Below are 13,034 nucleotides of genomic sequence, written 5' to 3'. Positions count from 1 at the left end.
TAGGTCAAAATGAACTGATCATAACTAATCTGCATTTTCTGCAGGCGAGCACAAACAGATTCCCCATCTTTCAACTTGCATGCCATTAGGGCCTTTCCGACTTCTTAATGCTCTTGTCTAGCTTTATTGAGAAACATTTTAAAAATAGTATGGTTCATTTCATAGGGTCAGTAGTCCTCATAGGTATTTTGGAGCTTAGGTGCCATGGTTACAATCATAATGCAAGCGACCTTTGTTGTGTCACCAACGTGTTGGTTATATTCAGCTAATTCTTCAGTAGTAGCATTATCTTTGTCAATGTTGGGACTGGAGTGTTGAGAACATACTCTATGTTCTCATATCTTAATATCATCTTTAAATTGTGCAACCAGTCCATGTAGTTAGGACCAGTAATTTTTGAAAGGATAAACAAGAGAGTGAAGTTGTGAGTAGTTGGAGGATGAGGAGGAAGATCGCCATTTACAGACATTTAAAAAAGAGATAAGATTTTTGTTAGTTGATTAATTTCCTCAATATTTTAACTCAAACTAATATTCAATGTTAGGATCCATAAATACAATTCGAAATTATGAAGAGTGATGTCGTAATCTAATTGCGAATTTATTTTAGGAAAGTAAAACATTTTACCAATTTCAATCTAATACGAAATTCCTAGATCGTTTGAGATCAATTGAAAATTTTATTTTATAGGTTGTTTCCTTATACATCTCTTAGAGTATGACTTCGTGAATGAGGCCTACTATTGATTCAACTGACTTTTAGTTATACATATAGTAATATACAATTATACATATGTATCGTGCGTATTTTAAAACTTTTTAAATTGCAAGGTTCAAATCATAATAATTCAATTAACCTTTAATAATTAATATTTGAACTAAATAAGATTTAAGAATTATCTTTTAATTAAACTTTTAATTAATTAATATAAATCCTATTAAAGGATAAATATATTATTTTCTAATAGATAAATATCTTATTTAATCTTCCTTTTATATTAAAATTAGGATTCTTAATTATCTAGTTAATGTATTCAGATTTTATACATTTAAAAAAAATACTAATTAACTAATAATTATCTTATCTTTTGAATAAGGCAAGAAAATCCCGAAATTCAGATTCCAGACAGTCCCCACGACATGGCAGAGGACCGCCCACATCGTGGCGATCCAGATCAATGATTTTTGTTTTTCTGGTTTCATCGTTTATGCACTATCAATTAAAAAGGCATGGTTCAGATACCATTGGTGGGATTTATAGGTTACAACTCAATTGTACATTAGGAATTTCACTTAACACTTAAGAGTACATGCAACCTAATGGATCTATGTCTTATCACTATTAATAACAATATACTTGTGAAACAAAAACTTTAATCCATCTGAATCAAATTCATGAATAGAACCACATACCTTATAACTTAAGTCGAATTAAGCTAATCAAAACCTTGATAACTTCCTTGAATAACTAGCTCCAAAAGTATGCGAGTCTTTAATGTGTCACACCCACAACACTAGAAACTCTAGGGTTGAGAGAAATAGGGGAGAGGATGAAATTTTTCAGAATTCTCTTGTGGTAAAAAGGTTAGGCCAAAAATCACAAGGGTATGCCCCTTTATATAGCTGCCTGATAAACACAAAACCCTATATTTGCACTTAAAATCATATTATTCCAAATCTAGTTTCCTTTTATCAGTTAGAAGCTTCCAGAAGCTTAATTAAGAGCCTCCAAAACCATCTACTATAGGAGGATTCTAAATCCTTTATTTTGTTCAACTATTGAACAATTGCATCTCAACCCTTGTACCAATAATTAATTCTAATTAACCCATAATTAATTTCAAATTAATTTTGATTAATTATTCATATTTCTAATTAATATATTAATCATATAATATATTAATAAATCATTTATCTCTCTCCTTTGATCAATCCAAGCCATTTCCTGGTTATGAGGGCAACCCAAAAAGGAATTTACTTTTATGCATCAACATTATACCAATTTAGTTAGGACCTTAGACATTTAAATCAAACAAAACTAACCTTGGTGACGAAATGGAGAGTTTGGGTCGTTACAAAAAGCAGTAAACTCCAGAGCTAATAAGATTCTTGGCACCGTTAAAGCTAGGGTATGCATCGACAAATGGCACATGGATATAACTTTTATGATTGTGTGCATAGAGGATAACAAAACTAATTATGGAATGAACTTCTTTCATGGAGCCAATGTCTTATCGATACCAAAGTGTTGTTCCCTAGTGATCCATGATGGTGACGAAATACGATTGGTTGAGTTGATGGGGAAGGATAGAGAAAAGACTTTAATGCCATGCATACAATACAAAGAAGATAAGTTGAGCCTACCCATGAGAAATCACAAAAATAATCAAGTTTCATAAAATAAAAAAGAACAGGATAATGATTACATCAAGAACCCTTCGACACACGAAACTCTAAGGTGGAACCTGAAGATCAATCATTATGTGGATGTCGCGAAATCAACAACGAGAGGTTGTTACGACCCAATGTTCATAGCCCGATCTAAAGGTCTTAACTTATACATATATATATGTGTCCTTTTGCTTCCATTCTAAAAGGTGTCCCTTAGTTCCCCTTCTATAATGTTTCTCTTTGTTTCTAAGTCATTTGGTATTCCATGTAAGAAAATATAAGGCCAAGTACTCTTTCATTTGTAATCACTTCATCCTTGAGATAAATATTAAAATTAAGCATTTTCCAAGTGTTGAAGTCCCTTCTTCTCATTTTAGTCTTGATAGTATTTGTAAGTGTTCCAAACCTCTTCTGATCCCTATTTTTAGGCTTACTCAACCCCCAAGGGTAGGATTATCGAGTATCAGATAGGTTCAAAATTTGACCTCATGACAAACAACTTCCTAAATCAACATCGGTAGCAGCATGATTAACATCATTGAATGTTGTTGGTTCTATTTTTGCAGCCTCTTAAAAGTTTTGGGGTAACTTTTCGAGCTCTAAACAGTTCTTTTGTTCAAGACTTGAAGAAACAAGCTAATGATAATATATCGTGTACTCCCAAAAGAAAATTGATGGTTCTTTTAGTTCTTAAAGAACTAAATGCTACCATTGATCGTGGAGAAATTTTAAGTTAGGATATGGAAGGATGTAAGAGTGACAAGCAAGTGATTATTAGTAGGAATGGGGTTCATGAAGTAAAAATGAATTATTTTTCTATTAACATACAAGTAGTTAGGAATGTGGAGAAATGAGTTGGGTCAAAGATTTATGTCCAACAAATGAGAATATTTTGTTTTGTTTAAGAAACAAAGATGTTTAGGTTGGATTTGTTGTTTGTTAAAAGATCGTGGGGGAATATGTTTTTTGATTTTTCTTGTAGTTCCTTTAAAAGTTAATTGGGAAGAATTTTATGTTTATAAAATTCCTCGAAATTCCATAAACATAAAGAGTCCTGGTTCATCGAATTTGAATGAATATTATGAATGGGAAGCATAGGCTGTTAGAAGACTGCTTGATGATATAATCGGTAACTTAATCATAAGCATGCCAAATATGATCATATAAGATCATCATCTTAAAGCACACATAATGTATTCTGATCAGGAACATGATCAGGGTGTGGCATATTTGATGGAAGACTACTTTGTTGACAACCCAATATATGATGAAGCAACCTATCATCGTAGATTTCAAATATAAAAAAACCAACATTCCTCCATATTGTGACAATTATTACAACCAATGACATATATTTTTAATAATGATATCATGCTACATGCAGACAAGGTCTTTCACGATTACATATATTCACCAGAGTTATGCGGGTGTTGGCTTATAGGACATCACAGATGCACAAGATGATTATGTGAAAACGAGTGAAACTATAACAAGGGGTGTTATTATAAAGCTTGTACAAGATGTTATTTCATGCTTCAGTAAAGAGTACATTCAAAGGCCTAATGAAGTTTATTTGGCAAGATTTTGTCAAGTCAATAACTTATCCACAACTTCAAAAGAATGTGTGTTTCCGACATTGAGGAAGAACATGGATTTCTAGGTATGATAGTCAGCATTGACTATATGCATTAGGAATGAAAAAAATGTCTCACTGCTTGGGCTACACAATATGCAGGTATAGGCTGTAAACCAAAAATAATTTTGGAAGTATTTATCTCGCATGACCTATGAATATGTCACATAATCTTCAAAACACCATGTTCATGAATGACATTAACGTTCTCTACCGATCTCCTATTTTTAGTGATGTTAAGAAACACAAGTTATTCGTTAAACATCCGGATGCTACTAAAAATACCCCAAATGACATTGTTAAATTATTATGGTGTTTATCATCATTCATAAAAATGAACTACAAACGTACATTCATAGTTACTATCCATCTCACATATTTTAAAAATAATGTATTTTTATTGATTTATTTATTATAATAATAATACTTTTTCTATTACAATATTAAAATTTTAAAATATCTAACGTATTATACCAATATAATTAAAATCTAAAATATTTTTAGAGCTATAACGAATACGATTTTCTTTTTTAAATATCATGTCATAATGACAAAAAAAATTACAACGAAAGCTTACATTGAAAGTTTTTTGAATAAAATAATTTCGACATTTTGAGATGGGACATTCGGCTATGTTGACGTCGTTAAATGCAGCCTTTTTAAGAGGGCGGTTCTTCCGAACTTCCGCAGCGAACCAGTCTCCTCCTCCTCCACCACCCGCTCAATCTCCGCCATTATTGATTCCCTTTTTCTTAAACTCTACCTTCATATCCATTGATGCAGTAAACATTTATCCATCTACAGAAAATGGGAATATGTTTCTCTCGAAAATCAACAAGATCAACGAGAATCTACTCAAAACGCATATCAAATCAATCATCCACTACATCAATCAACAAAAATTCTCTTAATCGATGGTCTCGCGTTCGATCTTCTTCAGTTAAGAAGGAAAAGTTTGACGACGCTCTTCTTCACGAACAAGCCATTGCTGCCGCTCTCCTCTTCCAGCAACACCAGCAGCAAAACGGAGCTTTTGATCGATCAATTTCTCTCCGGCATCCTTCCGGTGGCTCAAATTCCAAATGCCATCAGGGTATTCCTCGTAGTTCTAGTACTAGGCGTCGCTCGCTTGCTGATCCTATGCTTCCACTTCAACAGCTCATTAATCAGGTTTGTTATCTGTTTATCGATTGAATAATTTGGTTAGTTTTGCTTGATTGATGAATTCGGAGTTCAATCTATACATTTTGTGATAATTCGATCGTTGTATCGAGAATTGGGGAAAACTAATGTATCCATCTAACAAACATGAGCTTCAAATTCTCGTATATGAATCTTAAATTTATAACAACTGGTGCGATTATATAATTGGTTATCTGAATCGATTAGAGTTCTTTATATTTCTTCAATCATTCCTCAATTGTAAAGTGTGTTTTGGATAACAGGAGGTAAACCATGAAGAACTGGAGACAAGCCATATTGTTCTTGTTCATGGAGGTGGTTTTGGAGCCTGGTGTTGGTATAAAACCATGGCGCTTTTACAAGAATGCAAATTCAAAGTGACTACAATCGATTCAAGTGGTTGTGGGATTGATTTGTTTGATGCAAATGATATCAAAAGTCTCTCACAATATGTGAAGCCACTAACGGATTTTCTTGAAAAGATTGAAGATGGAGAAAAGGTTAGTTTTGGATCTTCAACATAGTTTATTTTTTCTTCTTTGAAGTTGTCAAAAATGGGTTTTTAAAGATAGATCTCAAAGATCGATAATTCGATATACAAGTTTTTATCTTTATTTTCTTACTTAAAATCACATACCCTTTTCGAATTTGTAGGTGATTTTGGCTGGACATGACTTTGGTGGTGCATGTATATCATATGCAATGGAATTATTTCCAAATAAAGTTGCAAAAGCTATCTTCATTGCTGCTTCAATGTTGAAAAGTGGACAAAGCACTCTTGATATGTTCTCCCACAAGGTTTGTCCTATAAAATTATCTATTTTTTTTTTACTCTGTATCTGATTTACATTTCACATGTTCCTGAAATGGTACTGTGTGGGCCCAGGTTAAGAGTTTGTGAAAAAATAACTTTTTTGTAGAAATGGTAATCCGGTTCCTCAAATGGGCATTATATATAAAGGTGAATGGGGTTCGGTTTAATTCAAATAACAATATTTCAGGAAAATACAAACGATCTAACGAGGCAAGCTCAAAAATTTCTATATGCAAATGGGAACAATCAACCTCCAACTGCTATAGATCTTGACAAATCGCTATTGAAGGACCTTTTATTCAACCAAAGTACCACAAAGGTATGACTCGTATTAAAGTACACGACATGACATAACAAGTTGTACAATATTTATCTTTTATTGTTTTGGATTTAAATCGAAACAATTTTCAACATATCAAAGTAGATGACATAACAAGTTGTACAATATTTATCTTTTATGGTTTTGGATTTAAATCTAAACAATTTTCAAGAGGACAAAGACTAGTTAGTTTTTTTGTCTGATCCAAAACGGTTATGTTATTCTAAACAAAAATGATAAATGTTTTTTAGGCCTGGATCAGACCCAATCGAGTTTTTTTTAGGACGACAGTTTCGGTCGTTCATGGAGTTTCTATTTTGTCAAAAAAAATTTAAACTTTGGATTTTTTATAATCATTTACTAATATATGTCAATTAATTAAAAAATAACATCCAACAAATCATTTTATTATAACCTTATGACAAACTACAACATAACTTAGCATTTTAACACACCCAAAGGAAGAAAAATTGTTTGTACATCTTTATTTGTTGTTTCTAAACATATTATTTATTGATATGTGTAGGACGTAGCATTAGCATCGGTCTCAATGAGGCCAATTCCATTTGCGCCCGTTCTTGAGAAGCTTTCCCTTTCGGACTCAAATTATGGATCTGTGAGACGATTTTATATACAAACTCTTGAAGATAACGCGATACCAATTAGTCTCCAACAACTAATGATAAATGAAAGTCCACCCGAAAAAGTTTTTCGTTTAAAAGGTTCTGATCATTGCCCATTTTTCTCCAAGCCTCAAGCCTTACATAAGTTGTTGGTTGAAATCGCAAAAATCAAATAAAATTTAATCAAAATTTGATATTATCTGGAAAACCCGACAAGTTTTAGTTAAATTTTGTTTGAGAGAGAGGTAGCATGATGTTGAGGAGTTGTATACTTTATACATGTTGGTATTAATCTTTTTTAGTGTGACAAAAAATTACACATTTTTTTCCTATTAAGTGCAATGTATATTGAATACACTACATGTTTGGCATCGTCTTCGGTCCCCACGCAATTTGCTATGCAATCTGCGAATCCCTTACATTCTAGATAAAATATTTATTCTTGAATGTAAAGGATTCAAATTGGAAGTGTGTCCCACCATATATTCTAGATAAAATATTTTTTTTCTATAAAAAATTATAGTTATTCTTGGCATCATAATTAATCGGAAAAAACCCAATAAAACCACAAAAAGGTCAGTTTGTTTTTTTTTGGAACAACATAATTTTATTAAATGTAAAAAAAACTTGGCGCTGAGCTAAAAGAGTACAACTAGTTTATGACATTTAGAGGGTTTTGAAAGCACCAAACTTAATTAATGTTAAGCTTATTACAGCACAATAAGTAAAATATGTGTGTAAAATATTGTTGAGTAAATGTTCAAATATGTTGTAAGTAATGTTGATAGGAATAGAAAATTGTAAATAAGTTGTTTGAAGATTAGTTCGGGCATAGTGTCTAAAAAGGTCTTTACGACAACCTTGCGAATGGTTGTTTGACTTGTTTGCACAATATGATCAACTTTGTTAGTGAACTGTTATTTTTAATGATTACTCTAAACAAATTTCTGGTTAAATTGATTAAAAGGGAGGATTTAAGTAATGTTTCCATGTGGTGTTTACCGTGTTTAACAAGCTAATGAGCTGTTAATTCGTTAAAAACTTTGGACTTCGTACATGGAAGCCCAACTCCCATTAACTTATTGAATAAGCAATGAAGAACCCACCAAAACAAGTCAATCCTAACCGAATGGGCACAAGACAAATCAACCAGGAGATTGGAAATCCATCACAAAAAATTAACCAAAATCCTTCTTTTTGTAATTGTGATAGTTTGTGATTTATGGTCGAGAATCTTACGATTTTGTAGAATATGTGCTCTTATGTTGGTACATCATTAGCATGAGAGAAGTATGCAAAGATCACATGTTGATAAAAATTAGTAATTGAGAAAATAACTCTTTTAAGTTTAAAAAAAAAAAAAAACAGTTTATCTAAATTTTAGTTTATTTTAGTAGTATGCAGACTATAAAAAAACAAACAATCTTCTTCCTGAATGCATATGCTTGGTCCACTTTTTTTCTTCTGTAGATATCTATAGATATGGTTCGTGGACTGCAGACCTTTTGTCTCTTAAAAATAAACAACACCTTATAAAGTGACTCCAAAAATTTCTACGAAATGAAACAACTAATGTAACTTTATATTCTTGTTATCTAATCCAAATCTTAATGAAAATTGAAACTATTTAGAAAGCCCCACCACATAACAATGACATATTATAATAACAATCACATATACGAATATATAATTAAAGATAAAATAAGTAAAATTAAATTCCTAAAACATTGCATAATCTAAATGATTAAACCTTGTCCAAGAATTGAAACCTAGACAATCTATTAATTCAAAATGGAGATTTAATAAAGCAAAAAAGGATATATATATATATATATATATATATATATATATATATATATATATATATATATATATATATATATATATATATATATATATATATATATATATATATATATATATATATATCCTTTTTTGCTTTATTAAATCTCCATTTTGAATTAATAGATTGTCTAGGTTTCAATGGGGAAAATACAAAACAAGTAATTTTTCCTAATTACTTATCAAAAAATAGCCAAAAATAGCCCACAAAAGAGTAGTTAACTTTCGGTTGACTACGGTCAACGCCCGTTGACTACTCTTTTCCACTAATGACCTACTGTTTCAAGGGGGCGTTTACTTTTTCGTGGCCCTTTAGCCCAAAGTATATAATGAAAAAAAAATTCAGATTAGGTAATTTTCCTATTGTTTTCTTTTGTTAGGCTACGTTTTTCTCTCAATGGAGCACCCAAAGAACAATCATGTTTGTCTACTTATGTTAAAAATTTTACCGTGTTTGTGATTAGGAGTAGGTTTTGTTTATGGGGATAAAATTTTTTTTGAAAAAAATTGAAAAAAAAATATAAAACCGTAGTTTTCATATGAAACCTACGGTGTATAAGTGCCCAATGCACTGTTTGTGCAGTGTCGACTTGTATACCGTAGGTTTCATATGAAACCGTACGGACGTTATTTTTTTCGTTTTTTTTTAAATGGTATCAATAGAATAGGAATTGGATGTATTTTGTTGTGGTATAATTTTTTTTATATATATATAAAAAAGGGAAACCATAGGTTTTTTAGAAACCTACAGCGTACAAGTATTTACTGTACAGTTTGTGCAGTAAAAACTTGTACACCGTAGATTTCACAAAAAAAACCGTATTTTTTTATTTTTTTATTAAAAAAAATTTAATAGCCAATAAACATTTGTATCCCCCTTGTATGTATCTTATGATTTTTTTTGGAAAAAAAATCGTAGGTTTCCTAAAATGTATGGTTATATATATATATTTTTATTTTCTTAAAAAAAATTGTTTGTATTTGTAACGATTGTATCCCCTTGTATGTATCTTATGATTCAATGTTTTGCATGTTGTTGAAAATGATGTTATTTTCTATGTTTCAATTATAGCATACAATAGCAATGTACTATCTATTGAAGAAGTTTTTATGTGTATAATGTGTAGATACTTTGTATTATACTGTATTGATAAAATAACATTGTGTTTTGGTAGTTTCGGGTTTGTTATAAAATATGTTATTGTCACACCATTTTTAAAGTACAATACTATTTTTTGTATACAAGTAGTATAGAAAAAGACAAAAACTTGTGTAAAATAATTTACTTTGGTATTTTATAGAAAGTAAATAGATTATATGAAATGTTTAACTGTTTTATTGTGTGATACTCCAACACTGTTTTTTTTTTATAAAACCTTATTTAACTTTATTTTTTATTTATTTTGTAGCTTCCTAACAAAAAGATGACATGCAATATATCTGTGAAAGCTTCATGTCACAAGTTGCATGAAGTTTTGAGTCCGTTGAATGGGCCGGTTCGAGAATTATTTTCAAGAACTAGCTTTGGTTACCTCTTGGATCTGCCGGCTTTGTCCGGAGACGGACTATTTATTCATGGCCTATTGCTTCACATGTTGCGTCCTACCCCTTGAAAGTGATGCAGCTGAGTGTCTACATTTTGGACATAAGATTGTAGGTTGACTACTATGTTGTACGTATTAACTATTGTCCACTTGCAATTGACTGATGGTTTATGTGTTGTCTAATCTAACTGTTAATTTCTGACATAGGATTATATCTTGACTATTGTGTTATAGGTATTGACTACTGTCTACCACCATTTGACTACTACTTTAGTTTTCGAATACTGATTCGATTCTATAAAAAGGTTTTGAAATAATTTAAATCATCGTTATTGATATATTTTACAAAGGTTCCTGTTCACCGCCCTAACGTTAAACATGAGTTTCTCGTACAATGACTATGAAGACAGCTTTACCAACTTGCCTATTTACCTCTACAACATTCAGCGTGCAAATCCCCACAGTTACACATACATCAAAACCAATGTTATGGATCGGTTCGAACTATGTTTTGTTGCTATTCGATGTGTGGTAATGTAGTATCGATTTGTTTATTATTTTGCTAAACCAATTTAGATTAGTCTAAAAACTAATAATTATGTTATATAAAATTTGAAATAGATCAACGCATTTATAGGATGCATGCTTCCGGTCATCTTCATAAGCAGTGTCCGTATCAAATGAGAGTATCTTAATACAATGTTAGCAGTTGCTATTGATGGAAACAACAATACTACGTCAATAGCATTTGGTGTCGGGGTGGCAAATAGTGTTAACTCCTACACTTGGTTCCTTATGAGGTTGAAGGATGCTATCGGAGCGGGTACGGAAGTTGTGCTCATAACCAACATGGGCGATACCATTGCTTCTTGCATTGGTCAAGTATTCCCTGATGCTTACCATGGTTATTCGTCTAACAGTGTTTTGAATTATTGCCAATTAAGAATTGGTCAAAGCAGAAATTTAGATTACTTGTTCTTCCGTGTATGCAAAGCATATATCACGCAAGACTTTAAACAAACATTTTCTAAGTTAAGTCATGGTGCACAGGAAGTTCTTCACAACATCGGACATATGAAATGGGCACGGGCCTATTTCCCTAATATACGTTGGAATGTACTAAACATTAAAATTCCAGAATTCCTAATGGTGTTATCGGTTAGTCAACACAATGTGCCGATAATAACGCTAATGGATGTGATTGTGCAGCACATCCAACAGACATTTGCAGAACGCTGTGTCATGGGAGGTAATATAGGAAATTTTTATAAATCACTTAAATGCCGGTAATTTATTATCCTTTGATTTTTGAGGAGTGTTGAGCACCGTATTCACACCTTACGTAGAGATGGTCCTTCAAAGGAGGATGCAAAAGTCTCGGCAATGGAAAGCAATGAAAATACCACCTGAGATCCCGTCTATGTTACCTTCGGATATTTTCCAAGTTTTTGATTTCAAACGTACATGTGTTGTAGATATGAATCGACACACATGTTCTTGTGGGAAATGGCGCAGTCTTGGTATAACATGTGGTCATGCTCTTGTTGCAGCACGTTATACAAACAACACATAATTAGCCGATATGGTTCAAATATATTATCGGGGTGATGTGTTTCGAACCACATACCATACTAGGAATATGAATGTTGTTCCCCCTCCATCTGAATGGGAAATACCAAAGCCATTGTCGGCCGTTTTAATCCCTATGTAATAGTTTTCAAATGTTCGTTTAATAAATATAATTTCCATTGTAGATAACGCTTGTGACATCCCCAATTTTCATGGCCAGAAAAGACCGATTTTGTTTATGCTTTATAAAAATCAGAGTATCTCTTTTAATCAAAAGGTTGCGGAATTTGTTCCCAGTAAAACATGATAAATACGTTATCAAAGCATTTCCGAAGAAATGTATTTTTATTCCTTTTAAAACATTTGGGATGTCATCGTTAATACAGAAACATAAGCATAAACAGAACTTACATTCATTTATACTAGTGATCTATATCTCCTTAATCTCTCAGTGTAATGTAACTTCACATCGTCACCTGTGATACAAGTAAATTGAGTGGGTCAGGTTGGGAAACCTGGTGAGTACATAGGGTTTTCAACCCACAATAATACAATTATTATGTTTAATCATCAAACAATTAACCCAATTACCCATCCCCATTATCTTCCTTATTCCTAAGTACCTTCCCTAAGGATTTATCCTAAGGATCGTCTCCTATATCATATTTACCTCGCATCTCCTTACATCGCATTTCCTTATATGTTTGTTTCTAAGGACTCTCCCTAAGGATCATCGCCTACATCGCATAGACAATATTGACTCAGGGATTACTCCCTCAATACGTGCCCAACAAGGGTTATGGTATCATCACATGAATATGCAGTTACGACATCGCCTGAACTCGTAATTCATAGTAAGGGTTAGAGGATCATCACATGAATACGTAGTTACAACATCGCCTGAACTCATAATTCATCCCCTATAGGTTATGAGCATGCAGGTGTTTCCACGGGGTTGTCTATAATAGTCCGTGGTCGCTATCTATACTCTGGTAGATGACTACATCTCCAAATTGTCGGACAAGGTTATAGTATCTTTCATCCTACATCACCGATTCATCATCACCTATCTCTCATCATTTTATTTCATCACACATCAACTATTTTATCTACCCATG

At 32.2% G+C, this 13,034-nt stretch overlaps 2 protein-coding genes across 2 annotated transcripts; both read left to right on the top strand.

Annotated features, from left to right (window-relative positions):
* The first annotated feature begins 4,640 nt into the window (after positions 1-4,640).
* On the top strand, positions 4,641-7,335 carry LOC111904718 (putative methylesterase 11, chloroplastic). The gene is made up of 5 exons (XM_023900447.3): positions 4,641-5,193; positions 5,469-5,705; positions 5,860-6,003; positions 6,207-6,338; positions 6,865-7,335. Exons 1-5 carry the CDS (start codon positions 4,831-4,833, stop codon positions 7,135-7,137), a joined length of 1,149 nt encoding a protein of 382 aa, XP_023756215.1. The 5' UTR covers positions 4,641-4,830; the 3' UTR covers positions 7,138-7,335.
* A 3,711-nt stretch (positions 7,336-11,046) lies between these two features.
* Positions 11,047-11,920, top strand: LOC111904723 (uncharacterized). The gene is made up of 2 exons (XM_023900454.1): positions 11,047-11,596; positions 11,823-11,920. The coding sequence occupies exons 1-2, from the start codon at positions 11,047-11,049 to the stop codon at positions 11,918-11,920; spliced, it is 648 nt and encodes a 215-aa protein (XP_023756222.1).
* Positions 11,921-13,034: the final 1,114 nt, after the last annotated feature.

Source organism: Lactuca sativa, chromosome 3, assembly GCF_002870075.4.
Source record: "Lactuca sativa cultivar Salinas chromosome 3, Lsat_Salinas_v11, whole genome shotgun sequence".
In the NCBI taxonomy this organism is placed as follows: Eukaryota; Viridiplantae; Streptophyta; class Magnoliopsida; order Asterales; family Asteraceae; genus Lactuca; species Lactuca sativa.
This window is presented reverse-complemented; position numbering and strand designations above follow the sequence as displayed.

Bases quoted from the DNA above. Each gene is read 5' to 3' on its own strand.
- LOC111904718 (XM_023900447.3), top strand. From the start codon at position 4,831: ATGGGAATATGTTTCTCTCGAAAATCAACAAGATCAACGAGAATCTAC. The intron at 6,004-6,206 runs GTTTGTCCTATA...ACAATATTTCAG, and splicing joins TTGATATGTTCTCCCACAAG to GAAAATACAAACGATCTAAC. The intron at 6,339-6,864 runs GTATGACTCGTA...TGATATGTGTAG, and splicing joins TCAACCAAAGTACCACAAAG to GACGTAGCATTAGCATCGGT.
- LOC111904723 (XM_023900454.1), top strand. From the start codon at position 11,047: ATGTTAGCAGTTGCTATTGATGGAAACAACAATACTACGTCAATAGCA. The intron at 11,597-11,822 runs GTAATATAGGAA...CATGTGTTGTAG, and splicing joins AGAACGCTGTGTCATGGGAG to ATATGAATCGACACACATGT.